Source organism: Mauremys reevesii, linkage group 6, assembly GCF_016161935.1.
Source record: "Mauremys reevesii isolate NIE-2019 linkage group 6, ASM1616193v1, whole genome shotgun sequence".
NCBI classification, from domain to species: Eukaryota; Metazoa; Chordata; order Testudines; family Geoemydidae; genus Mauremys; species Mauremys reevesii.
Genome location: NC_052628.1, coordinates 44,310,978 through 44,338,086, shown reverse-complemented (window position 1 = coordinate 44,338,086; position 27,109 = coordinate 44,310,978). Strand labels below are relative to the sequence as shown.

At 43.3% G+C, this 27,109-nt stretch overlaps 1 protein-coding gene and 2 long non-coding RNA genes across 4 annotated transcripts in view; 2 read left to right on the top strand and 1 right to left on the bottom strand.

Annotated features, from left to right (window-relative positions):
- The window catches only part of LOC120408065, an 81,951-nt gene that overhangs the window by 26,151 nt on the left and 28,691 nt on the right, over positions 1-27,109 (bottom strand). The window lies entirely within an intron of this gene.
- On the top strand, positions 1,007-12,261 carry LOC120408067. Its single transcript, XR_005600402.1, has 3 exons — positions 1,007-1,095; positions 10,080-10,345; positions 11,157-12,261. It is a non-coding gene; the product is annotated as an uncharacterized LOC120408067 (long non-coding RNA).
- The window catches only part of IQGAP2 (IQ motif containing GTPase activating protein 2), a 225,549-nt gene continuing 217,554 nt past the window's right edge, over positions 19,115-27,109 (top strand). Inside the window, exon 1 of one of the 2 annotated variants that reach the window (XM_039544573.1) lies at positions 19,115-19,397. In XM_039544573.1, the coding sequence (XP_039400507.1) occupies positions 19,361-19,397 (37 nt within the window). In that variant the 5' untranslated portion in view covers positions 19,115-19,360. The remainder of the gene's footprint in view (positions 19,398-27,109) is intronic. The other variant, XM_039544574.1, reaches the window with a different exon arrangement.

Genomic DNA, 27,109 nt, shown 5'->3' with positions numbered 1-27,109 from the left:
ATTATTCCTAAGGAAAGGAAGGAGTGAGAGCAGCAGAATGAGGAAAGTGGACTTCTAAAAACCTGACTTTAACAAACTCAGAGAACTGATAGCTATGGTCTCATGAGAAAAAAAATCTAAAGGAAATAAGAGTTCAGGAGAGCTGGAAGTTTCTCATAGAGACAATATTAAAGATATACCTGCAAACTATCCCAATCAGAAGGCAAGCTAGGAGGAACAGAAAGCAGCTGCTATAGCACCATCTGTTCTTTAATGATCTGAGAATCTAAAAGGAATCCTACAAAATGTGGACACATGGACAAATTGCTAAGGAGGAGCACAAAAGAACAGCACAAACGTGTAAGGTCATAATCAGAAAAGCTAAGGCACAAAATAAATCCCACATACCAAGGGACATAAAAGGCAACAAGAATTCTATTAATACATTAAGAGCAAGAGAAGGAAGGTGTAGGTTCTCTCAGAGGCGCTGACTTCCCCTTTACCCATGAGGTGCTCAACCTCCCCCCACCCCGGCTCTGCTCCACCCCTTCCCCCAAACTCCCACCCTGCCTCTTTCTGCCCTCTCCCTCAAGTGTGCCCCATCCCTGCTCCTCCCCCTCCCTCCTGGAGCCAACCTGCATGCTGTGAAACAGCTGTTCACAGTGGGCAGGAGGTGCTGGGAGGGAGAGAGGGATGAGAGGAGTGATCAGTGCAGTTGCCTGCAGGAGAGAGGCGAGGGGGGGACCATGGGTGCTGAGCACCCACTGATTTTTCTCCATGGATGCTCCAGGCCTGGAGGCCCCATGGATTCGGTGCTTATGGGTCCTCTATTTAGCAGGAAAGGACTGCTAATAATGGACAACATCAAGAAAGCTATTTAAAGTCTATTTTGCTTTTTTTGTCACTAAAAAGGTAAATTGTAACCAAATAATACAATTTAATATTAACAACAACGGGGAAGGAATGCAAATTAAAATTGGGGAAGACCAGGTTAAAGAATATTTAGCTACGTTTGATGTATCAGCAGGGCCTGATGAACTTCATCCAAGGGTATTTAAAGACCTATCTGAAGCAATTTCGGAATTATTGGCGAATATCTTCAAGAACTCAAGGAAGGTGGGTGAGGTCCCAGAGGACTGGAAAAGGGTAAACATAGTACCTGTCTTTAAACTGGGGAACAAAGAAGATCTGGGGAATTATAGACCAGACAGCCTAACTTTGATACCTGGAGAGTTACAGAAATAAATGATTAAATAGTCGGTTTGTAAGCACCTTGAGGATAACAGGGTTATAAGGAACGCCCAGCATAGGTTTGTCAAGAACAAATCATGCCAAACCAACCTAATTTCCTTCTGTGGCAGGGTTTCTGGATGGGGGGAAGCTATGGACATGACAATCTTAATTTTAATAAGGCTTTTGACACCGTCCCATATGACAGTCTTATAAGCGAGCTAGGGAAATGTGGTCTAGGTGAAATTACTGAGGTGGGTGCAAAAATGGTTGAAAGACAGAGTAGTTATCAAAGGTTTGCTGTCAAACTGGGAGGGCCTATCTAGTGGGGTCCACAAATGGCTATCCTAGATCCAGTACTAGTCAATATTTCCATAAATGACTTGGCTAATGAAGTTCAGAGTATGCTTTTAAAGGTTGCAGATGCAACCAAGCTGGGAGAGGTTGCTAAAAGTTTGGAGGACAGGATTAGAATTCAAAATGACCTTTACAAATTGGAGAAGTAGTCAGAAATCAAGATGAAATTTAATAGAGGCAATAGTGAAGTACTACTCTTAGGAAGTAAAAATCAACTACAAAATGGAGAATAACTCACTAGGCAGAAGTACTGTGGAAAAGGATCTGGGGGTTATAGCAGAGCACAAATTGATAATGAATCAGCAATGTGATAAAGCTGCAAAAAAGGGTGATAACATTCTAGGATGTATTAAGAGGAATGTTGTTTGTAAGGCATGGGAGGTAACTGTCCTGCTCTACTCAGCACTGGTGAAGCCTCAGCTGGAGGCCTCTGTCTAGTTCTGGGCATCACACTTTAAGAAAGATGGGGACAAATTGGAGAAAGTCCACAGGAGAGCAACAAAAATAATAAAGGGTTTAGAAAACCTGTTTGTGAGAGAGGTTAAAAAAACTTGGCGTATTTAGTCTTGAGCAAAGAAGACTGAGAGGGGGTCTGCTAACAGTCTGCATATATATTAAGGGCTCTTATAAAGAAGACCGTGATCAATTGTTCTCCATGTCTACTTAAGATAAGACAAGAAGTAAAGGGCTTAATCTGCAGCAAGAGAAATTTAGGTTAGATATTAGGAAAAACTTTCTAACTATAAGAATACTTAAGCTCTGAAACAGGCTTCCAAGAGAGGTTGTGGAATCTCCATCATTGGAGGTTTTTAATGACAGGTTAGACAAACACCTGTCGGATGGTCTAGATTTACTTGGTCTTGCCTCAACACAGGGGACTAGACTTGAGGACACTGTAAGATCCCTTCCAGCCTACAATTCTATGGTTCTATAGTCAACATGAAGGTGAATCCCAAAGGGACATAGCTTCCTTGTATATTGACAGCTACCCAGATCTATCTCTGGCTAGGTCCTTAACATGGTCTGGTTGGATATTGTCTGTTTCAGTCAATGGTGATCTTATCACACCATTGAAGTTTTGGCAACCATGGGATCCATGTAGCAGCAGTCCTTGATAAAAGTGCTTCCTAGTTGCTAGTCTCCCACCATAATAACATGTCTGCACCAAGGAAGCTGCCCAAACCAAAGCTGTGCTGATGGAGACAGTGTCAGGAATATGTTACAAATATTCTCAATGCTGATCTTGTCCTGCCATTTAATATAGAGCTGCTGACAAAGATGAGAATTGAGAACATCAATATGCCACTCTTCAACCTTCCTCAGGGTCCACATCTCACTGCTCTATGATAGAGTTGGCCTAACCATGGTTCTGTCAATCCACAGTTTCGTGGTAAGCTCGATAACACAGCATTTTCATAAAGCCCCCTGTGATGGGGTGAACGCCCAACACACTAGCACAGATGGGGTTAAAGTGGCAAGAAAGGCCAATTAGCCTTAGGCTGCACCTGCTGGGTAGCTAAGGAGCAATGAGACTGACTGAGAATGAAGCTCACCTGGGCAGAAACAGGCAGAGCCTCTCTAAAGCCCAGAAGTCAAGGCTAGAGTAGGGGGCTGCAGTGAGGTGGGGTTGCAGTCATGCTCCCTGATACAAGGGAGAGAGTAGGAGCCTGAGCAAGGCATAGTAGGAAGCAGTCCAGGGAGGGAGCAGTAAGGTCTGAGAGGGATAGACCTGAACTGCAGGTTCAAGGGTCCCCAGATTGGAACCCGATGTAGAGAGAGGTCCTGGGTTCCCCCCCAACCAGTGCAGTAGTGCCACAGTCAGCACAGAGGAGATGGCAACTGCCTGAGACTCTGAGGATGCAGACTCTGATTATAACCCAGCAGGGCTGGAGGACTAAGTCACAAAGGAGAGGCACTGCAGCTCCTGATGAGTAATAGAGGGGCCTGGTGCGAGTGACAGAGGAAACAGGCTGAGTGATTTCCGGATGGGGTGTGGAAGCGGCAAGTTAATTCCCCAGATGACCCATGAGAAGGCACTGCCAAGTGGTAAGTAGCAGACCCCATGACAGGCCCAGAACATGGCCATGGTTGCTGCTATAGAAAACCAGGTGCAAGAGAACATAACACTAGAGCTGAAGGATTGAACTAATTTCAAAGATTTTTCTCCTGTACACAGGGGCGGCTCTATGTTTTTTGCTGCCCCAAGCACGGCAGTCAGGCAACCTACAGCAGCGTTTCTGCAGGTAATCTGCCGATCCCGCCCCTTCGGCACAGCCGCTGCCGAATTGCCGCCGAAGCTGCGGGACCAGCGGACCTCCCGCAGAAACGCTGCCAAAGGCTGCCTTCCTGTCACCCTCACGGAGACTGGCATGCTACCACCACCACCACCCCGGTTTGCCGCCCCAGGCACACACTTGCTGCACTGGTGCCTGGAGCTGCCCCTGCCTGCACAGTAGGAGGAGCAAGTTGTCCATCAAATTGAACTTATTGGGAGTAATCTGTATCTTATCCACCAGTTTGATTTGTGTATCTTAATTAGATTAACCATTTAATTTCTTGTAACAAATTACATCAGAGCCTTTCCAGGGTAATCCCCTGATCCTGCAAACAGTTAAACGTGTGTAACTTTACTTACATGAGGAGCTCCATAGAAGTCAGTGGTATTAATTACAAGTGCAACATTACTCACGTGCATAAGTGTTTGCAGGATCAGGGCCTATTGTAGCAAGTTGGTAGACTCAGGCCAGATCTAATATCTTTTAAAGTCAATGCAAGGCCTGAGTTCTGGATGGAACTCTTGGTGTGCTTATGGTAACTATGTAGATTATGGTTATTATATAGAAATTCAAACAGTGATTGTACGTCACTGTAATCAATTTTCAAAACAAAAGGTCCTAACCCACATTTTAAAGGCAAATCAGTGGCAAATTGCCAGGTTTAAAAAAAGAAATCAGAGCAACTACTGAATTACAGCAGCACAAAATATGTTTTTAAAAATCCTCAGTAAAACTAGCAATGCCAAATAAGAAGTTTGTCTATGTGCCTGTTGTATCTGAAACCTAAGAAAATGTATTAGTTTATTCCACGTTAGTTTACAAAATGTACCTCATGGACACCCTCTCGTTGGAGCACTAACAAAATTCCAAATACTAACCATGGCACAAGTGTTTTGTTTTTTTATTACACCAGGTCATTATTACACATTGCGTTGGGTCTCCGGCAATATCAGATTATTGAAATAAACAGATTCACTTACGTATAGCGTAGTGCAATTTGCTGTCTGATCACCAGGGGGCATAGGGAAATACAGAAAAAAGTCTATCAGAGAAAAGAATACTTGCATTCAGCTTCCAGGAATCACTGAAAGTTCCAATGATCATTCAGTTGTGCACTAGGGCAGGCTGTGATCCTTCCATAGAAATATGGGCATTTTTCAGCTCAGGTAACCACATAGGCTTTGTGAAACCTGCACACTAGTATTCCTTATAGGATGTGCCAACAGAAAGAACTCTCTGCCAGCAAGTCAGCAGCCATCACTACTGCTGTACAATGAACCATCAGTTACTGCCAGGAAGTGTACTATGCATAGAACCAAATTGGCTACTTCAACACACTTATTTTCAAAGGATTTATAGCTGCCAGAAAGATTTACTGTTGAATGAAACTTTGCAAACATCTCTCAGCTAGTAGGAAAATCTTTAAAATATTCACCTTGAATCATTTATTTATTAAAGTTCTGGTGGGCAGTCAAGCTTTTCCACTCTGCATCATGAACAAAGGGCTAGACCAACCACTTTGGGAGGACACTGAATCTGGGATAAGGGTGGTTGGACTTGGACTCACCTAATGCAGTGTAGACACTAGACCCCCGGGCTGGGTCACACAGTTCAACAATCCCTAATATGGGGTTACAAATAAGTGTAGACACTCAAGCCGTAGGGCTAACAAACCCAGAGTCTGCAACTCTACTTCAACTAATCCTGGTTTTACATTGCAGTGTAGACAAACCCATAGCCAATTTGTGATCCACTATAGCCCTCAGATCCTTTTCAGCAGTACTACTGCCTACCTAGTTATATCCCATTTTGTATCACTACAGCTGATTTTTTTCCATCCTAAATGAAGTACTTTAACTTGTCTCTATTGAATTTCATCGTGTTGATTTCAAACCAATTCTCTAAATTTCAAGGTTGTTTAGAATTATAATCTGGTCCTCCAAAGTGCTTGCAACCCCTTCCAGATTTGTGCCATGTGCAAATTGTATAAGTGTAATCTCTATTCCATTAGCCACGTAATTAATTAAAATATTAAATAGTACCAGACCCAAGACAGACTCCTATGGGATCCCACTAGATCCATCCTCTCAGTTTGATAGTGAACCATCGATAATTACTCTCTGAGTACGATCTGTCAACCAGTTCTGCACCTACATAAAAGTAATTTAATCTAGACCATATTGCCCTAGTTTGCTTATGAGAATGTCATGTAGGACCGTATCAAAACCCTTTCTAAAATCAAGATACATCACCTCTACAGCTTCCCCTCTATCCGCTAGGTCAGTAACGCTGTCAAAGAAGGAAATTACGTTGGTTTGGCATGATTTGTTGCTAGCTATTCCTTATAACCCTGTTATCCTCTAGGTGCTTACAAATTGAATGTTTAATAATTTGTTTCAGTATCTTTCCAGGTATGGATTTTAGGCTGATTGGTCTATAATTCCCTGGGTCCTCTTTCTTCCCCTTTTTAAAGATAGGTACTATATTTGCCCTTCTCCAGTCCTCTATGAGATATCAAAGATAATTGCTAACAGTTCCACGATTGCTTCAGCTAGTTCTTTAAATATCCTAGGATGAATTTCATCAGGCCCTGACAACTTGAATACATCTAACTTATTTAAATATTCTTTCTCTATTTTGGTTTACATTTCTTCCCTCTTGTTGTTAATATTATTTGAACTGGAGAGTGTTCAAGATGAAGAGATGTATCTCAAAACACAGTTCTGGGGAGTAACTTTTCAGGAGGTATCCATTATCATTAATCCTCCTGCCTACTTCTAACCAAAAGGATCATAGCCTGGGACAGTCTCAAAGCATGTGAGCCAGTACAGCTCTGGGAGATCCATCTCTAGCAGCAGCCTGTTTTGCAAAGCCCAGGCCTGTAACTTATGTGGGGACCAGCATGGATGAGATATAGTTTTCTGATGAGTCAGCCTCAACAATAGATCAATAGTAGAATTTTTAATGTTTTGTAACATGCTTCCCCATTGGCTGGTGTTCCAGGATACACACAAATCCTTGTCTGCACCAGGTCTGGAACCATCTAAATTAAGAAGGTTCATTTGGCTATGAAGTTATCACAGGCTGCAACCTATGGAGCTCTCTCTGCGTAGAACCATTGTGTTAGAAGGAACTGCAAGGGTCATCTAGTCTAACCCTATGCCAAGACACAGAATTTGCTGGGTCTAAGCTATCCAAGACAGATAGCTATCCAGCCTCCTTTTGGAAACCTCTAGTGAAGGAGCTTCCACAATCCCCCTGGGCAGGGTGTTCCACTGTCCTACTGTTCTTTACAGTTAGGAAGTTTTTCCTGAGATTTAATCTAAACCTGCTATGCTGGAGTTTGAACCCATTACCCCTTGTCTGCCCTCTGTGGCAAGAGAGAACAACTTTTCTCCATCTTTTTTATGGCAGCCTTTCAAGTATTTGAAGACCGCTATCATGTCCCCCCATGCCCCTTAATCTCCACTTTTCCAAACTAAACATACCCAATTCCTTCTGCCTTTGCTCATATAGCTTGCATTCCATCCCTTTGATCATCTGTGTCACTTTCCTCTGGATCCTTTCCAGTTTCATTACATCCTTTCTATACATTGGTGACCAAAATTGGACACAGTCCAATCAGACTACAGCTGAGGCCTAACCAGTGCCAAATAGTGCACTAGTCTCACCTCCTGTGACTTGCATGCTATGTCTCTGTTAAAGAAACCTAAAATTGCATTTGCTTTTTTGGAAACACATCAGATTGTTGATTCATGTTGAGGTTGTGATCCACCACAACTCTTGGATCCTTCTCAGCAGTGCCGTATTTGTGCATTTGTTTTTTCCTCCCTAAGTGTAACACCTTATATTTGTTTTAGTTGAATTTCATTTGGTTGTCTATAGCCCAGTTCTCAAATGTATCAATATCCCTTTGAATTCCAGCTCTATCCTCTAAAGTGTTGGCAGCTCCCCCCAGCTGTGTCTCATCTGCAAATCTGATCACTGCTCTGTATTCCTACATCCAGGTCATTAATAAAGATGTTAAATAACACTGGACCCAAAACAGATTCCTGTGGAACCCCACTTGACCTCCCTCCAATCTGACATCATTCCTTTAATAGATATTCTTTATTTGCAGCTGTTTAATCAATTATGTATCAACTTAATGGTAGTTCTGCCAATCCTGCATTTCTCCAGCTTACTTATCAGAATGTCATTTGGGACTGTGTCAAAAACCTTGCTGAAACCCAGGTATATTTTGTCCACTGCATTCCCCCTATCCACCAAACCAGTTATCCTGTCAAAGAAGGAAGTCAAGCTGGTTTGACATAATTTGTTCTTAGTAAATCCATGCTTGCTGCTAGTGATTACCCCTTCATCGTCCAGGTATTCACAAACTTAATGTTTTATACACTGCTTTACTAGCTTTCCAGGTATTGAGGTCAGGCTGACTGGTCTATAGCTCCCTTGTTGTTGCCAGTGACGCCAAGATTTCTTCAGCTATTTTCTTCAGCACCCGGGGGGGAATAGCATCACCAACAATTCTGGAGACTCTGGTGCTTCCAGTACGTCAGAATCAAACATGTTATTCAAGAGAAGCTTAAACTGCAGGTAATGCCATGCAGCTGGATCAGGTAGATTATATCATTTTTGGGGCACTTAGAATGGCAGAAACTGATCATCTGAGATCAATTGAGAGACACAAATTATTTTCTTATCTATCCACTCTCTCCACATTAATGGCTTTTTGTGGATTTTCAACAATAGGTTACCCCAAAATACAGCATCAATGTGTGAGAGGAGAGTGTATTATATTTCTTGGGCATTTTCTGGTGTGCAGCAATGCATGCGATGACTGTTTGGAACTGAAAGGTGTGTTTGTTCATTTGTTTTTGTTTACGAGTTTTTGGTTTACCACTTCCAACGAGCTCATATACCGCCACGTACACGTACCACAGTTTAGAAACCCCTGGCCTAGAGTTGTCCATAGGCACTAATATAAGTCCAAATAAATAAATATGTAAATATTGCGTGTGGAGGAAACACACGTACATCATTAGACACATGCAATTGAAGACGCATGCAGATCCTAAGACATCCAGGTACCACAGAAAAAAAGAAACACTAACAAGACAGTGCCTAATCCCCAGATAATGTGTAAGGAAACAATCTAAATCTCACCAAATCCACATGCTACTTGGTAAAGGGTGGTTCTTACTGACTGTGCTGGCAGCTGCAGAGCACAAATGTTCCCTCATTATGAGTAGCTCCAGATCTCAGTATTCAGTCATTCATTATATCTTGAGCTGAAGGTTCTTTCAAGTAAAAATATACTTTTAAATAAATAAATACATATTTAATCAAGGTGACAAATGCTTTCAGAATTCTCTGAAAAACACCATCAACTCCTTCTTATAAAACACTGCCACTATTGCAGGATTCAGGGCATTTGTCCAAGACATTTTGAACAAAAACTTTTTAAAAGCTTGTTCAAGCAGAGAAGTTGGTTGTTAGGGGCCCTGGCAGACAGGATTTGTCAGACCCTGCTGGGATTCCAACTTTGTTAAGGGGAAAAACTGAAGACAGTGGATATCTGGGTATCTTTAAAAAAATTACTGTAGGTGTCTTAGTGTTGTGTAACAGCTGATGTTGAGCTATCTAAATAATATGAGCGTATAGTGTAAAAGTTACAGATTTAAAAATAAGAGTATAATAAATGTAGTGCTCCTTTTTTTTTTCCAGCTGATCCCACCTTATAAAAATAACATAGCATTCCATTCTAATGTCTAGGGAACGTCAGCTTTCTAACTAGCAGAACATAAATGCCACTTGAAGTTAGCCTTTCCACACAAGTTCCCTCCCCTCCACCTTCTAATGTGCAGTACAGTACAATGCCTGGGCTGAATCTGGAGGGAGTCATTTAGCCACCATCACAGTATTGCCATGTGTTCAATACTCATGAATTGGGTCCTCCCAAACCATGAGAGTGGATTACAAATCATGAGATTTTTAAAATGCTGGGTTCCTTTTATTTGTCATTTGGTGTTGGAGATATGATAGCACTTCCCTACCTCATAGGGCTGTTATGAGGATGAATACATTAAAGACTGTGGGGTGCTCAGATACTACAGTGATGGCGGCCATAAAAGTACCTAAGCTAGATTGGCTTATTTAACTAATGACAAAAGATAATGTATAAAATAAATGCCATATTGATGCTGCTGCAATCTAACTTGGCTGTATTCTCTATGCTAGTCTCTGCAGTTGATGCCTATCTCTTTATATGAGAGAGTCCATGAGAAGCAACAGGGAGTGTGGTACTGCTGTGTCCTGCAGGATGTGCGGCAGCTTTAACCTTCCTACTGATGGTTAACCCTTCATTGTACTCTAAAAATCCTGGAGAGTGGAGTGAAGATGATGCATGGCCATGGCTTACCCCTTTCTGTACCAGCTGGGAAAAGGCTGGCAGGGGATAGCAAACCATACTCTTTTATGGTGTGTAGCAGTTGCTGTTCCTCCAGGTAACAAAATGAGATTTGACTTGGAAAAATATATATGAGCAAAATAATCCAAACCACAGATATTTGATGGGAGGGAGAACCCTGGGAAGAAGGAAGGTTGAAAGGGACGTAGGAGTATAATAGGCAGCAAATTAAACAGGAGTTTGATTTTTTTTTAAAGTTCATATTTTTTCATATGCATCCCAAAACTGGATCACTTCACTGGAAAGGGAAGTCAGATTCTCTTTCTATGGCCCAGATCCAACTCCCATTGAAATCAAGGGTAAAACTCCTCTTGATTTACTAGTGCAGCATCGAGGCTACTGTGCCTGGAACATCTTGTTCTGCTGAAGTGGCTGCCTTGATTATCCATGGGCTTGTCTTCACTGCAGTGTCAACTTGAGATATAACTTAAGTGTTGACCCAAACCTGACTCCTGTTGATACACAAATGGTGCCTTTAACTCAAGTTAGCTGGAGAGACAAGGTGGGTGAGGTAATATCTTTTATTGCACCAACTTCTGTTGGCAAGAGAGACAAGCTTTAGAGCCACACAGAGCCCTTCCACAGGTTTTATGGGTTGAAGCTTGAGTGCTGCTGATGCAGCTACACACTAGACCAGAGTTAGCACAATCAGATGCTAATCCAATCACTCTGTGAAACTGAAGTATTGTTCAGTTGGGCTGCTCTCACCAGGCTAGTCTGAGTGGAGAAATTTGAGCTATAACTGTTGCAGTGAAGACAAGCCCTAGGTAATGCTAAAACAGCTTTGATGGGGGTGGGGGAGGAGGAAAGTTCAAATTTTGTTCTTCCTGCTGTTGCTTTACCTGCAGATTTCCAGACAGATCAACAGAAGCTGTAGATGCTCAACAGGGCCCAACCCTGACTCGTGTGAGAAATCCACAAACACAACTGGACTACTCGTATGAGTAAGGGTTACTGGATCAGGCCCTAATGCTCAGCATGTCTCAGAATGTAGCCGTATTCCAGTTCTTATGCGTGTTACTGTATTGCAATTTGTTTTTTTGTAGCTATAGGCGTAGAAATGCTGCTAATGTTGTTTTTGTTCAAATGCATTGTAATTTAGTCTGCATCAGGGCCAGCATGGGAAGAATAACTTCATCTTGCTACACTTTAATTAGCTGCATGAAGAAAACAATCTAAAAGTTCTCTGAGAACTGAAAGCTTGAATTATATTAATTACATTCCTTATTGTTTTGCACAGAATAAAACTGGCCACACCTATAGAGCAATTCTACAGCTCTGTTTACCAAATAAAATTACTGTATCTTTCTGCCTCGGGGTCTGTCTACTCTAGCACTATTGCTGGTAAAACTTTTGTTGGTCAGGGGTGTCAAACCTCCCCCGCCCCCCCCCCCCAGGACCGACATAAGTTTCACTGACAAAAGTGCCAGTGTGGACAGTACTATGTTGGCGGAAGATACTCTCCTGCCGACATAGCTACTGCTGCTCATTGGGGGTGGCTTCATTATGCCAGCAGGAGAGCACTCTCCTGCTGGCAGAGAGCAGCTACAGGGGAGACCTTACAGCAGTGCAGCCACTGCAAAGTTTGTAGTGTAGACATAGCCTCAGTCCCAGTGTCTTTCCCTCTTTCTCTCATGTACAAGTTAAAGCATAACCAGTTGCTCTCTAACATTTTGGACAGAGCTCATTTAAAGTAGCAAATGGAGTTTCCCTTTCTGTAGGACAAATGCAACTAATCACAGCACATAATTTACAAATAAAAGAAATGTATTGTCACAGGAAAAGTGACATCAAAGCAGCTATTTCCAACAGAAAGCCTAGTCTCTCTAATTACCTGCACGCATTTGCATCACTCCTACTTAAGCCACCCAAGAATTTCAACTATCAATATCCTCTTTGTGTAAAATCCCTTTGTACACAGTAGGACTGTCAAGAAATACAAAGTAGCATAGAAGACTACTCTGTTTTTAGACCTATGTGCCTACAATGGGATGCTTGACACTGATACTTGTATTTTTCCTCATCAATTTTCTGTTTCATATTTCTTCTGTTTTAACTCTTATCAGCTGCAGCTGAATAAATAAATAAATGGTGAACCTGTTACAATTTGTTAGCTGTAGTTAAGTGTTGCTTCATATACTGCCATTTCTGAGCTGGAACATGAATTAGAAAGCAGTGAGAAATATATGATCTGCAATATTATATTATAGTAATACAACTTTTACATTAATCTGATTCTCATAGTCCTGAGTTGTGAAACATTTACACTAGATTACTGACCAAATTGATATCTAAAGTGTGTGCTTATTAGACATCTAGGCCCAGATCCTCAAACATATTTTAGGTGCCTAATTGCGTAAATAGTTTTGAGGAACTGGGCCATAGTCCTCTGTATCAGGCAGAATAAGTCTGACTTATTTTATTTATTGTAATATGTTCTCTGTAGTACATTGGTATGATGTATATACTGCTGCCCTCTGTTGGATTAATCTATGTGTAGACTCTGTAGTGATGTCCCCCTCTAGTGGCTGGTTTCCAAAAATATGTAAACCTTACTATGACATACAGTTAAAACGGTTTTTCACTTCTCTGAAATCACAAACTATTCAATAGGCAAATCAAATATCAAATTTAATGAACAGAACAAATATTGATGAAATAAACTGCATCAACATTTGTTCTGTTAATTAAATCTGATATTCACTTCACCTGTCTAATCTACCACTGAGCCTAGCAATGCCTGGTCCATGCCTCACTCTCACACATTTCTCCCCCTCCTTCACACTATGGGACATCTGCCTGTCCCCCACACCTGACCACATACACCCTGGGTACTGCCTGTCTCCACCCAAAGCATTGTTTCCCCATCCCATTCCTGGGAGAGGGTACCAGCACATGCTAGCTCTCTGAAATCCTAGCTTAAGTAGGAGTGACACAAATGCGTGCAGGTAATTAGAGAGACTAGGCTTTCTGTTGGAAATAGCTGCTTTGATGTCACTTTTCCTGTGACAATACATTTCTTTTATTTGTAAATTATGTGCTGTGATTAGTTGCATTTGTCCTACAGAAAGGGAAACTCCATTTGCTACTTTAAATGAGCTCATGTGGCTCTGAGACACTCTGGAGCTAGAACTCACTCTGTGCAGGTGCCAGCCATGTGCAACTAGAGGAGCCAGCAATGGCATGACTGACACAAACTGGAACTTACAATATCCTGACTAGACTCTCAGATTTTCCAGGATAGCTACCCAGGGCTGCCCAGAGGGGGGGCGGGGGGCAAGTCAGGCAATTTGCCCCAGGGCCCCATGAGAATATAGTATTCTATAGTATTGCAACTTTTTTTTATGGAAGGGGCCCCAAAATTGCTTTGCCCCAGGCCCCCTGAATCCTCTGGGTGGCCCTGTAGCTACCTAAAAATAGGGGCGATCCTGGAAAAACTGGGAAAGTGGCAAACCTAAACCCTGCTTGTGGGTCTGCACAGTGTGGTAGTAGTGTCTCACTGCAGCATATGTCTCTGCCAAATACATGTGTAGAGGATGGAATGCTAATTAGGGCTTGCATTGTAGGAGCAGCATGTGGTAGGAAACTTTCCAGTCCCTAGCTTGGTGCACCCACAGGATCTTTGACAGGGGAATGGATCATTGGTCATTTAAAAAAAAATATAATTTGTTGACTGCACCACTACCATAGTCTAGGATTGTAACTCAAAAGAGCCATAAAAAATGTGTGTGGCATTTACAAACCAGATTGTAACAGCAGGGTTTTAAGGTCCTGATTTCTAAATCAATCACATGAATCCAAAGTGCAAAGTAAGAATATGAGGTCAAATTCTGCTTTCACTTACATTGGCATACAGCCAGTGGAGTTATTCTGGATTTACACTGGTGTTACTGAAAGCAGACTTTGACCTGTGGAAATTAAAACCTTATTGGAATTTATTGCCACAATTTCCAAACCGCTTTAGGATTTTAAATCTGTTTATTACCTTATAAATTAATATAGTATTTGAAAATTAGGAGTGACGTCATTTTAAAGCAAAAAGATTGCCCATTTAACCCACTCCCATTAACACCACAGGAAGAACGTGACAAAGTCATACTCCTGAGGTGCTGACTCAGGTTTTACTTTGTCCTTTACCTTTAGTCATGCAAGTTCCCATTAATTAGACTGTTAGTTTACGTGAGTATTAGAAGGGCCTGTTAGAAAGATGGCATCTTGCAACCTCCTCCATCTCTTTACTTTTTTACTATTGTTATTATTTTCCCAAAATGTATAAAACAACGAGATTTTAAACATTAATAAATAAATTGTTTGAATTAAAGTGTAAGTAAGTAGTCGCTTAAGAAATTTTGACCATAGTTTTCTAGTGTGCTTTGTGATTAAGGGCCAGATCCAAAGCTCATTTAAGTCAATAGAAATCTTGTTATCATAGCCTTGGACTTTGGTTCAAGCTTTAATGTCCCAGTTCAATACAGCCCTTAAGTACATGCTTAACTTTAAGCACAAGAGTAGTGCTTAAAGTTTTAAACATAGGCTTAAGTGCTTTGCAGAATAGGAATGGGGCTAGTCACATGTTTAAAGCCAATCACATGCTTAAATATTTTGCTAATTGAGGCCTATGGGACAAGTTCTGCTGTCTATTCTCAGGCAAAAACTTACTGAACTCACTGACTTTTATTCCTGAATAAAAAACAGAGGATTGCAGAGTATCATGCATCTATAACTGAAGTGACAAATATTTTAGCAAATTGTGTCCAATCCTGCAATGTGTTTGATGCATAGACCCCCATTGCAGTCAATGGAGTTTTGTAATAACACTTTTAAAAACTGTGTTTAGCTTGTCTAGAATTTTTCTAGTGTCATCCCTTTCCTACAAACAAACAAACAAAAAACCACCAACCCTTTTTAATGCTCCATTAAAAACATTTCTTGCTTGTTGGTCTCACTTTTTACTTTAATACTCTCCTGGCACAGTTTCAAATGGAGGAAATGAAACTGGCACTTTGCCTGGTATTTATTGGTAGTTGTTTTCCACTGTCAAGCAGTAAAAGAAAAATAGAATAGATCTGTCTTTCCACATCCTTCTTCCATGACAATATGACACCTGGAATTTAAACTATTGCATGATACTTACAACTTATACTGGGCTCCTGGGGATAAAATCCTTGGAGCCAAACAGGATGAATTCCTCCATCTATCATGAAATATGGCATATTTCTCGATGGTCTTTTGCATTTTTTCACACTGCTTATGAGCAACTTGCAGTGGAAAGCACAAATAAATCACATTCTTTTAGGTTAAACTTTTTAAATTAAAGTAACCAGTTTCTTTCTTCTGTCAAAATGTTGCATTTAAAATAAGTTGAATATATATATTTAAAATAACATTTAGTCATAAAATGAAACTTCAATCAGACATGTTAAAGTACAGTGAGTCTTCATGATTACAATCAAAACCAGCAATTACCTATAATACACATTCCATATTTGTATTTCCAATGACAGGGTAGTGTAGGTGAAAGCTTGACCCCCTTGAAGTCAATGGAACCAGGATTTCACTTTGTGTGTCAAATAGTTTCTAGTGGTGTGTACTCCCCAAATCTTGTCCTTTATGCATATTTGTAGATGCAGAATAGAAGACCACGAAAATTCTGAAAGGTTCGCCTAACAGTTCCCTTATGCTCCCCTGAGGTTATGCCTATCCTGCACAGTTAACCTGGGTGCTTGACGCCTAGATCTGAGCACAAGGGTTAGTCTAGCATGGGGGTGAGCATCCCCATTGCTAAGAGCTAACTGCATTACTGCATCCTCATTGTTTCTGCATCACATATGTGTGTCTGGGGGCATATCCCATGATTCTTTTTGCTGAGACACTCTAGGATTCTTTCCCAGTCAATTGTTAACTGCTGTAACTGTCTATCCTTTGGAGGGGGTGGGAATGGGAAGGCATTGGAAGACTGGCAGCACTTGTTAGCCTGAATCCTTACTACAAAGTGGGTGGGTTCCAACCCAAGTTACAGTGGAGCTCTTCCTCTAACCTACACCCCCCAGCTGGATAAGCTAGCTCAGGCTTAACACACTTCCAGTTCCGGGTCAGGAGAGAGAGAGAGAGAGTGTGTGTGTGTGTGTGTATATATAGATACCCTCAGAAGTGAGAGATTTGGGGTGGGAGGCTGCAGAGAAGCAGTGTTGCCTTTAAACTGTGGGGATTCTAGAGATCTGTGGGGAGAGGAAACTGTGGGTGTGTCTACACTGCAAAAAATCACCCACTGCTGCAAGTCTCAGAGCCCAAGTCTACAGACTTGGGCTTGCAGGCCTTGTGCTTCAGCGCTAAACTAAAAACAGCCATGAAGATGTTCCCATTGGGCTGTGAACTTGCCCTCTGAAACCTGGCAAAGGGGATGGGTCTCAGAGCCCGAGTGGGAATGTCTACAATGCTATTTTTAGCTGTAGCATGAGCCCGAGTCTGTAAACCCAAGTTCTGAGGTATGCTGCTGCAGGATTTTATTTTTTTTTTGGTCATGTAGATGTACCCTGTGGGTCTATGGGGAGTCATCTTCTCACTGGTGATGGCTGGCTCTTCTTCCTGTGCAAACTGTGCTGCCATTTGCTCTTTTCACAGCACTTTGTGCCTGTGCAAACAAGGTTGCAAGCATGAAGCTGGTATTAATATTGCTTGCAGCAGCTTAAGACTTATATAGATCTCTGCTGGTCTGATAAGGAAATACTATAGAATGATGCTACCCTGGCTTGCTATTCTTCAGAGCTTCAACCCTAGCTGCTGCTGACTCACCCCATCCTTCCCCTCTTCTGTAGGCCCCACCCAGTTCTGCCACTTTCTGCTCCCTCTGGTTGCCTTAATGAAGGGGAAAACATAGGCCCTAAATAGGTCAATGGAACTGCTTTGATATTCATGAAAGCATATGTATCTTCCCCCTACCCCCTTTTATATTCTCTCCATAGGGAAAACACAAGCAGATAGGACAAATCAGTTACACACTGAACTAAATAAGTGGTTTCCAGCAGCAAGGCCTGGCCTCAACGCAGACAGGTAAGAGAGGGTATACATTCCTCAGGGCCATTTCATACTCCCAAACAGTGCCAAAGAGAATACAAACTTCCTAATGAATAATAAACAAAACCTAAATCTCCCTCTTAAAAATGAAAGTTTCTTTACTCGTTTAACAGAACTGATGGTGTTGGAAGGAGCTTACTGATTTTTTTTTATTTGTTAAAGTGTGTTTTAGTTTTCATTTGGATTCTCCTGACTTTTGAAATAACAAAGTCTTTATATTTATTTATATAAACACCCACAAGCAAAAATACACCTACTAGATACATTAAATCTGAAACAAAGTCCAGCTCCCCAACTGCAGATCCTCATTGCAACCCCAACCACACTGTGCATACTGGCAAATGGGAACACTGGAAATGTAAATGGTGATCATTACACTCATCCAAACAGGAAGGACTTATGATGAGTTCTGGCAACAGTTACAGAGATGCAGTGACTGGACACATTCTACAGGTGGATCCCACTGCTGAGAGTCTAAATCTAACATTCTGAGGACTCTGATAAAGGACAACCCAACTCACCCGAGTTACCTTGGTGGGATGAAATATATTCCTGCAAGAACCCTGTTGTTAGTACCTGTATTCTCCAGAGATATCCAGGACTGATTGTCAGTTACACTAAGGCTACCATTCTGGCAGAATAAAGGGACTTTAACATGAGCACACATGTAATTTCCATCTACTTTAAGATTCCTATGCACTGTCAGAGCGGTGCTGAGTATAAATGAGAACCAGGCCCATCCATGGGGCAAAACACATTATAATATGGTTTATAATATATTACTTATGTGGATGGAAAATGTTATAAACATTTCAGAGAGCCATGCTTTATCCTACATTTCTGCCATGGCTAAAACACAGCTCTCTACTATGTTTTACCATGTTGTGGGTATTTTTTTGTCCATGCAGCCAAGGATAAATAGTATTATAACATGGGTTGTCCACCAACATGTTTAAACATGGTTATTTACACATAAGATGACAACTCAGTAATGATTGTTTCAGTTGAGGTTTTTTTTTTATTTAAATATAACTAGAGAAGCCTGGTGTTTAATATTTATAAGCAAACAGACGGTTACTTATGCTGCTAGTTTGCCCCTCCTCTCTGGGCCTGCAACGTCAGCTCTTTATTTTGTGCTTCTTTCTAGTAAGAAGCACTCAGGTGCAAGAAATGGCTTTGGAGGGAAGGGCCCCAAACGGAGAAGCAGGGTGTTTGCCTCTTTGTATCGGAGCAACAAGCTGGGACAGAAACAGGCTGCACGTTCCTTTGCTCTTCTGTTTCCTCTCTAGTGCTTTTCCTGGGTGCTGGAAACCGCATAAGCCACAGGTTTGTCACCAGCAGGCTGACAGATCACTCAGGGGCTGGTTTCAGTGCGCGGGCTGCTGCTTCTGCTGCAGCTGGGGATGGCTGGTTCCTGCCGCCTCCCTCAGGACTCGGCGGCTGAAGTGATTGTGGGCGGACTGGAGGGGGGGACCAGAGGGTTGGAGCAGGGGTGCGCTGGCCGGCTGTGGGCGGCAGGGGTCGCTGCCTGACGGCTCTTCCCCTCGGGTGAATAACGGGGCTGGCTGGAGAGAAAGGAAAGGGGCTGGGAGTGGGGGAGGAGAGCGCTGAGTAAGCGCACAGAGCAGCCTGGGCAGGAGGGAGGGTGCACCCAGGTGAAGGGCCGGCCCCCTCCGCAGAGAGAGAGCAAATCAGAGAGGGGGAGGGAGCGGATAAGACAGCGGCGGCCAGGCACCAGGAAGGGCTTAAGTTGCACCGAGCAGCCCGCGCGCCCGAAGTTTGGGAGGCTGTGGCGGGACTAGACGCAAGCCCAGCCTAAGTTTGTGGGGGAGCGGGGCTAGGGCCGCTGTGGGGCAGCTCCCCCCCCCGGGCTGTGGGCGCGGAGCGGCGGGTTGCGTGCCAGCACCGCGCGCCCTGGGGCAGCGCGGCAGAAGCGCCCCCGTAGGCTCCCCCGGCGTGTGTGGGAGCAGCCTCCAGGATGTACCATGAGGAGCTGCAGAGACCCCGCTATGGCTGTAAGTGCCTGCACGCCGATCCCGGCTGCGGCCGCTGGGTTACGCGGGGGGCTGCGGGGATCCTGGCGTGCGCGGTGGGGGCTGAGGCCGGCTGGGGTTTAATAGCCTCCCCGGGGCTGAGCCAGCAGCTCCAAGCCCAGCGCTGGGAGGCAGGTGAGTGGCGGCCCCCTAGAGACAGACACGTGTGCGGGGGAAACGCAGCTCCCTGCGCGCGGGCGGGGCAGGGCCGGGCTAGCTGCTTGGCTGCCGCCGAGGTACGCACCTGCTGGGCGAGGCGAGTTACCTGCGTGTCGGAAATAGCGCGCCCCCCTACCCGGGCTGCAGCAGGGGGTTTAGTCCGCCCTGTGGGTCAGGGAGTCCCGGGCGGATTGCACAGGTGTCCGCCTCTAGCCCGGCCCCAGCCAGCTGCAGTGCGCTCAGCTCTCGCTGCAGGCAGCAAGCGCAGCCCAGCCATGCCCCAGGGCGCTCTGGTTTCGGTGGTGTGGCCGAGGAGTCCGGCGCTGGCAGGAGCTCTGACAATGAGTGACTGGTGGGATTACCCAGTGAAGCACGTGGCCCCGGGCAGGGGTTCAGAGTCCTTCCAGGAAGTGGCTCGCAAGGGGGAAGAGCAGAGCACCTTTCAAACTGACAGTAACCCAGAGCGGCCGAGGGAGGAAACAGCAGGGCGAGAGTTAACGACGAGTAAAGAGGGCGAATCTGTTAAACTTGCTGCTAGGGCGGTGGTCACATGTGCGTGAGGCTTGGTATTGGCAGTGGTGGAAAAGTGATGTGGAAGGGCCATAGAGTGAGTGGGGAACTACTGAAAGGGACATGAAATCTAGGCAGTTAAAAGAACAATGTTAAAACTGGTTTCGATACTGTCCCGGCATTATCCTGCCAGCTCTTCTGGGTTTACACCACATTTTCCTGTATCTTTTTTTTTTTCTGGGGGAGGGGAGGAAGTTCTTCACACCCAAACAGGTGTGTGAAGAGGGTGGGAAGAACTGACTATGCACAGAGTAAACAAACTGGACAATTTCATATACATGTCGTCTTACCTTTGTTTCAGTAATCTTAGGTGTTCTAGCAATGGTAGGTAAAATAATTACATAGACTTCTCTGAATTTTTGTTATCATTGGCCCTATACTTGAAAGTACTATTATGCTTCTTGTATTGATGTTCTAGATGTTACTCAAATATGAGTGCTAGAATTATATATCTTTATACATCTTTCTTGACTAACAATTGGAGAGATTTCTCCTCTGCATTGAAGAGTGATCCTATAAAAACCACTGAACCTCTTAAGGTTAGTTTCATAGTCCAATTTAGCCATATGAAATGGTAGCACTAGTGCTATCCCCTTTCCAGCATTAAATAACATCTGCAAAAACAAAAGACTTCAAACCTCTGAATGTTCTAGGAATTTTGTTTTGTTTCAGTTGCCACATATAGAAATAGTTCAGTTATTTCGTGCTCTTTCAGAGCTGGGTGGTTAGTGTTAATATTTAACAAAAGAAAATAATGCTATAAGATAGATTTTCATTTCTGTATTAATCAGTTTAATATTCAAGTGTGGGTTTTAAAAATATAGCACAGCAGCATTAACCATAAACTGGAAGAATTACAATTCTTTATGGGTATTATTTTATAATTAACTATTACATGTTTTGAATGCTTTTTAATAGTTGCTTTTTGAAACTTTCCGGTTTGATGGCTAGTTTTGGCCACAAGAAGAGTGTAATGTAGCTTGCAAAGAATTATTTTAGGCTCCCAATTGCATACTTTAATGTACATAATGGTTCTGATTTTTGTTTCAAAGGGAACTGCTGGTGTTTCAGCGCTTTTGGAAATCAGATCACTTATTTACTGCCTAAATAAGGATTTGGGAGGCTAACGTTAGACAACCATTTAAAAAAAAAAAAAAAGAAAAAACTTTGGCATAATATAATATCACTCTTCTGTATTCAGATTTTGTGTTCTGCTCTACTCTCTCCCCTGCCCTTTGAGTCAGATATTACTGTTTTCTTTTGCATCCTTTCAGAAATCTCTCATATTTCAGACAAATACATGCTAATGTGCAAATTTGCACAACTCAAAACACTAATCAATCCTAGCTTTATGGTCTGATACAGCTTTCCAGATTTTAGCATGGCAGCTCTGATTTGTTCTGTGGTCTGCAACATCTTGAGGTTTTTCATGTCCCTATGAAGTTATCGGACACAGACGTCAAAAGACCTCTAGCCAGAGGCTAATGGAAAAGATGGGGTGGGGTGATGACATCCTGCCAAAGATGTTATTTGGCAGTGTCCTACTGAGAGCTGAGCCAGCTAAGCCATCATGATTTCTACCTGGGAGCTGTCATTGGATCATTTTTGAGAGCTTCATCTTTCTCTTGCATTAGCCTCTAGTTAATAGGTGTATGGTAAACATTTTAAGCCTTTTCACTGTTGCTGATACTGATGACGTGTTTTGGAGTGATTGCCAAACATATATGAATAGGGGTTGGGGTGCAGGTGGGGTTTGGGTTCCAGCTCGGCGCCGCTTACCTAAAGTGACTCCGGAGTGGCAGCAGTGCTCACCAGGGGCCAGGGTAGGCTCCCTGCATGGCTGCCCCGGCCCCGGCCCCCTGCTGCTCCAGGAAGTGCTGTGGCCCCTGGGGAGGGAGGTAGTGGGCAAGCCCCAATGGTAGTGGGCAAGCCTGGTACTTGGGGATGTAGGTTCAAGTCTCTACTCTGCCGCCGGCTTCCTATGTGACCTTGGACAAGTTGCTTATCCTTAGCCTCAGTTTCCCATCTGTAAAATGGGAACGGGTACCTCTGAGGGGTGTGAGGATAAATATTTTAAAAATTGTGAGGTGCTCAGTTACTGTGGCGATGGGGGAGGGGGCATATAAGTACCTTGGATATAGATAAGAAATGAAACTAGTCCTACTTTCTTCTGTAAATTACTTTCCTGGGACAGCTAAGCACCCTATACTGGGCAATGGATATATTTACTCTGATGGGGAGCAAGTGGTGGTTCATTGCTATGCTTCCTGCTTGTTTTCACTCATATGGCCACTCACTTTAACTCTCCCAGGGGACTATAGTGGCTGTGCAAATGTGAAAAATAAGAGTATTATAGCAGGTCTGGGGAACCTGTCACCTTGTCTCCTTCCTGGCCAGTATTGCCTATTTCTTTGGGGTTTTCTGGCCCCTTAGAGCTCACCCCCTCTCCACGCCGAGTGTAAGGGGGTGTTGTGGCTGCTTTACAGAGCTGCAGCTTTCTCTCCCAGGGGATTTTCACCAATGAGTACAGTCAATGTAGATCCTTAAAGATTATAAATGGGACAGATTCTCTTAAGTATGTGAGTGAAGGTTAATGATGGTGAAAGGTACCAGACTGATAGCCATGGTAGACTACCTTTTAGACCGGGATGGGCAAACTTTTTGGGCCGAGGGCCACATCTGGGTGGGCAAATTGTATGCAGGGCTGGGGCAGGGGGTGCGGTGTGCAGGAAAGAGCTCAGGGCAAGGGATTGGGGCAAAGGAGGGGTGCAGAGTGTATGAGGGGGCACAGGGCAGAGGTGCAGGAGGGGTGTGGGAGGGGGCTCAGGGCAGGAGTGCGGGAGGTGTGTGGACTGCGGGAGGGGGCTCAGGGCAGGGGGTTGGGGTGCAGGTGGGGTTTGGGTTCCAGCCCGGCGCCGCTTACCTAAAGTGACTCTGGAGTGGTAGCGGTGCGCACTGGGGGCCAGGGCAGGCTCCCTGCATGGCGGCCCCAGCCCCCTGCTGCTCCAGGAAGTGCTGTGGCCCCTGGGGAGGGAGGGCAGAGGGCTACGTACGCTGCACTTGCCTGCGGGTACCTCCCTGAAGCTCCCATTGGCTTGGTTCCCCATTCCCAGCCAATGGGAGCTGCAGGGGAGGGTGCCTGGAGGTAAGGGCAACACACGGAGCCCTCTGCCCTCTTTCAGAGGGGCTGCAGGGAAGTGGTGCCGGCCGCTTCTGAGAGCAGGGCGGGCCCATGGCACCACAGTGGGCAATCCCGTGGGCCGGCTCCAAAGCCTAGAAAAAGTAGGTACGGCAGACAAACAGAGCAAGCCCTTTGAAGTCAACAGGAGTTACGGATGCTCAGCACATTTGAAAACGATGCTATTTATTAAATATCAGTAAAATTTTAGTAATTTAACAGATTTTCATATATCATTAATCTTAACTAAGATTGCACCTTTCAAAAGCATACTTATGTGTAACCTATATCTATATTGGCATATGTCTGAGTTGCATGTTTTAGCTATAGCTATTACATCAAAAAGCAGAAAACCAAAATTTTCCGTTTTAGAGCTGATTTGTCTGGGGGAGCAAGGGGGAGAATAACTTTTAAAAGATCCCACTAATCAGAAAAAATGGTCTGGCCTTAGCAGAACTCTAGATACCTCCATTGTAACTCATGGGCTGCCTATATATAAATAAAAATACACACACTATGCTGATGGGTTTTTGCCAAGCACAGATGACTACAGTAAAAACAAATCAGACTGACACATCTGCACATGCCCGCTGACAGCAATTCTGAGCCCCAGGGCTGTTCTCCTGCATTGGTGGACCTGCACCTGCAGTTAAGACTGCAACAGAGGCTAGAGTTAACTTATAATTTATTAGGCAAGCAAATTGACAAGACTTTTCTTTCTGCTAGTGACCTTCTGGTGCTTAAGCATTTGGCCTAACTAAGGCTAGGTCTGCATTAGCACTTTTGCTGGTAAAGCTTATGTCACTCAGGGTGTGAAAAAAGCCCCCCTTCCCCTCCCAGTGACACTGATGGAAGTGTTCTGGTGTAGACAGCACTTTCAGTGGGAGATGCTCTCCTGCTGGTCTAGCTATCACTGCTTGGTGGGGGATGGTTTAATTAGGCTGATGAGAGCTCTCTCCTGTCTGCATAGAGCAGCTACACAGAGGAGACCTTACAGCAGTGCAACTGTATCTGTACAGCTGTGCCACTGTAAGGTCTCTAGTATAGACATAACCTTAGACTTCTGACTTCAGGGTTTTGACAGAGATTGTTGTAATCTTACATTTTGCTGTCCTCCAGCATGTGAGTTCAGGAGGCAAGTTTGCTGCTTTCAACAAGCTCAGTTTTAATGGAGATGATAGTTCTCTTGTCTCGTATGCATGGGCGGCAGGTGAATGAGCTGTTGGGGGAGGCTAGCCCCTGGCCCTTCCTCCTCTGCCTAAGGCCCCACTCTTCCCTCTCCCCTGCTGGTGCCAGAGCATCCCCACTGCAGCTGAGGGTACCCCCCCTCCCAGCCCAGAGCACCCCCAGGTCTTGCGAGCACTGGCCCCAGCCTGCCTGCCCCAGCCTCTGGGCCATGGAAGAGCAGGAAGGGAACTGGAGGCAGGCAGGAGGCGGTCTAGGGGTGGAGTGTGAGTGGGGCCACACCAGGCTGTTTGGGAAGGCTCAGCCTCCCCCACCTATGATATCCACTGCTCATGCTCATATGCAGTTTAGAATAGATGGATCTCTTCCTGCATATTGTTAGCAAGGCAGTTCCACAGCTAAAAGAAAGGCATGTAAAAATACAGGTAGTCTATTGTAGCCTGACAGATATTGTGAGGGGAATCCTGCCCTTGAACATTTAAGTGCTAATGAATTTCTTGCTAGTATTGTGAATCTCAGGTTGGTTTGAGAGGGTAAGTTATGTCCCTAACTTGCTAAATAACTAGCTTTATTTTACAATTCATGCTGCAGTGCCAATAACTTGGTCTGCGCTGATAAGAGAACCTTTTCTAGATAATTATCTGATATTTTAATCTTTGATGTCACAGTGGAAAGAATTAAACAAAGCAGAAGAAAAATGCACTCCAAAGGGAATATTTTTCTAATGCCAAGTAAGGAAATACATTGTACAGCTGAAGGCAAAGGAGCTATAGCTGGAAGTTTTGAGTCCTCCTTTCCACAAGATGTTTTGGGAGGGGCGGGGGGAAGAGGGAGAGAGAGTGAAATACCTTCTGATCGATGACTTCAACTCTGCATGCTACCAGCAGTTTAAAAAGAAATAGGAAAGACTTCAGTTGCCATTTCATTGGCTTGCATAAAACAATCCTGAAACTTCTAATCCATAAACTAATTTGAGTAGATACGTTAAGATGTTTCTATCAGTGTAAAGCATAGTCCATAACCTACACTTTAACAGCCTCATGGCAGCTGCATGTACAGTAACTGTTTTTAGTATAAATATTTCTGCCATTTAACTTTTTTTTTCTAAATCTCAAACAGATGCAATCTGTAGTGAAGAATGGCAGTAAACTTTTAAAAAAAACAGGAGTACTTTTAGTTCACGAGAATTACACAGGACCAATTCCTGAGAGTTAAACTCCCTTTAAAAAAAAAAAAGTGATTAGTTTACAGTAAAAATGCTGATTTATTGGTTACTAAATTGTGAATGGAGGGCTATAATTTTGGATGTGCTGAACTTGCCTTTCATATTAAATGAAGTCGTGATGAAGACAGCCAACCTGGTAAATTATGCAGCTGTTTTTCTTTGAAAAACCTTCTTCTGAAATCTTGATCTTGACAGAACGTATGTACAGAAAAGAATGATAGCCAGGTTTTCTAAAAGATTGCTACTAACAAGTTCCTACTGCAATTGTGGGTTGTAAGATTTTAAAATACTGTACCATGTTATTTTATGTAATTATAGAGAAATCATGAAGTTCTTACTTCTGCTAAAAGCCACTGGCTTAACTTTATGCACCTTGCAGAAATAGCTGCCATTTCTCAGTTTTAATTTCAGAACCTATAATCTTGTCTGCATATACTTGTTGTGGTGGATGTTGGGGAACAAACCGCTGTTTCTCAAGTGCAACTAGTAAAATAAATTCTTTGTAAAATTTTAAAGGGTCTACTATGTGAAAACAGATGGGTAAATACACTCCTTCAAAAATATTCTGTTAACTGTATCCTATGTATGTATATTTTATGGGTGTACACTTTGCCTAGTGCTTGTGATTATTGTGGGTTTGTGCAAACACTTTTCTGCTAGGCCATTTTTATTGATGGGTGCAATTTGGCAACCAAATACAATGTTTATCTCAACCAGTCTTTTGTACATTGTTAATCATTAACTGTTGAACAAGGACTTGAAAAGTTAAATGCTTTGTTTAATCAAGTACACACAATCTGTGTTCGGTTGTAGGAGCTCTTACCTGCATTTTATTTTGTATGAAATGGGCTTGTTTTCCTAAAATCTTGTGTGCGTGGAAGACTGAATAGTTAGAGCATATCTAAATGCTACTTGGAATGTGATTGAAACAGGAAGTGCTGATATTGCACTGGAAATATTACTTCAGTTATGCAATACTCATTTTTGGTGTACAAATGAGTTATGCAAATGTGTGCATTTCCTGTTCTGTGCCACACATACTGGATTTTTTCTAGATATCACAGTGGTGTGTGTGCAATATAAATAACTACAGTGCATCCCAATATTGAGTTATGCATTTGGTGACTTAAATTGGCTCTGATCTGCCGGATTTATTGTAGTGCTCTTAAATTTGTTTGCAAGAGATTTAAAAAATTGGTTATTCAGTCATGAGTGATAGGCAGATCTTGAGGGGTCATGTTTCATTTGAATTATAAGCAAGTAGAATTTTCAAATGTGGTGGTGCTTTGCAGCGCGTTGTTAGTTTTCTGTGGGTATGTCTGCACGGACACAGTTACGGCACTGCTCGGAGAGCGCTGAAGGGAAACCACTGTTGTG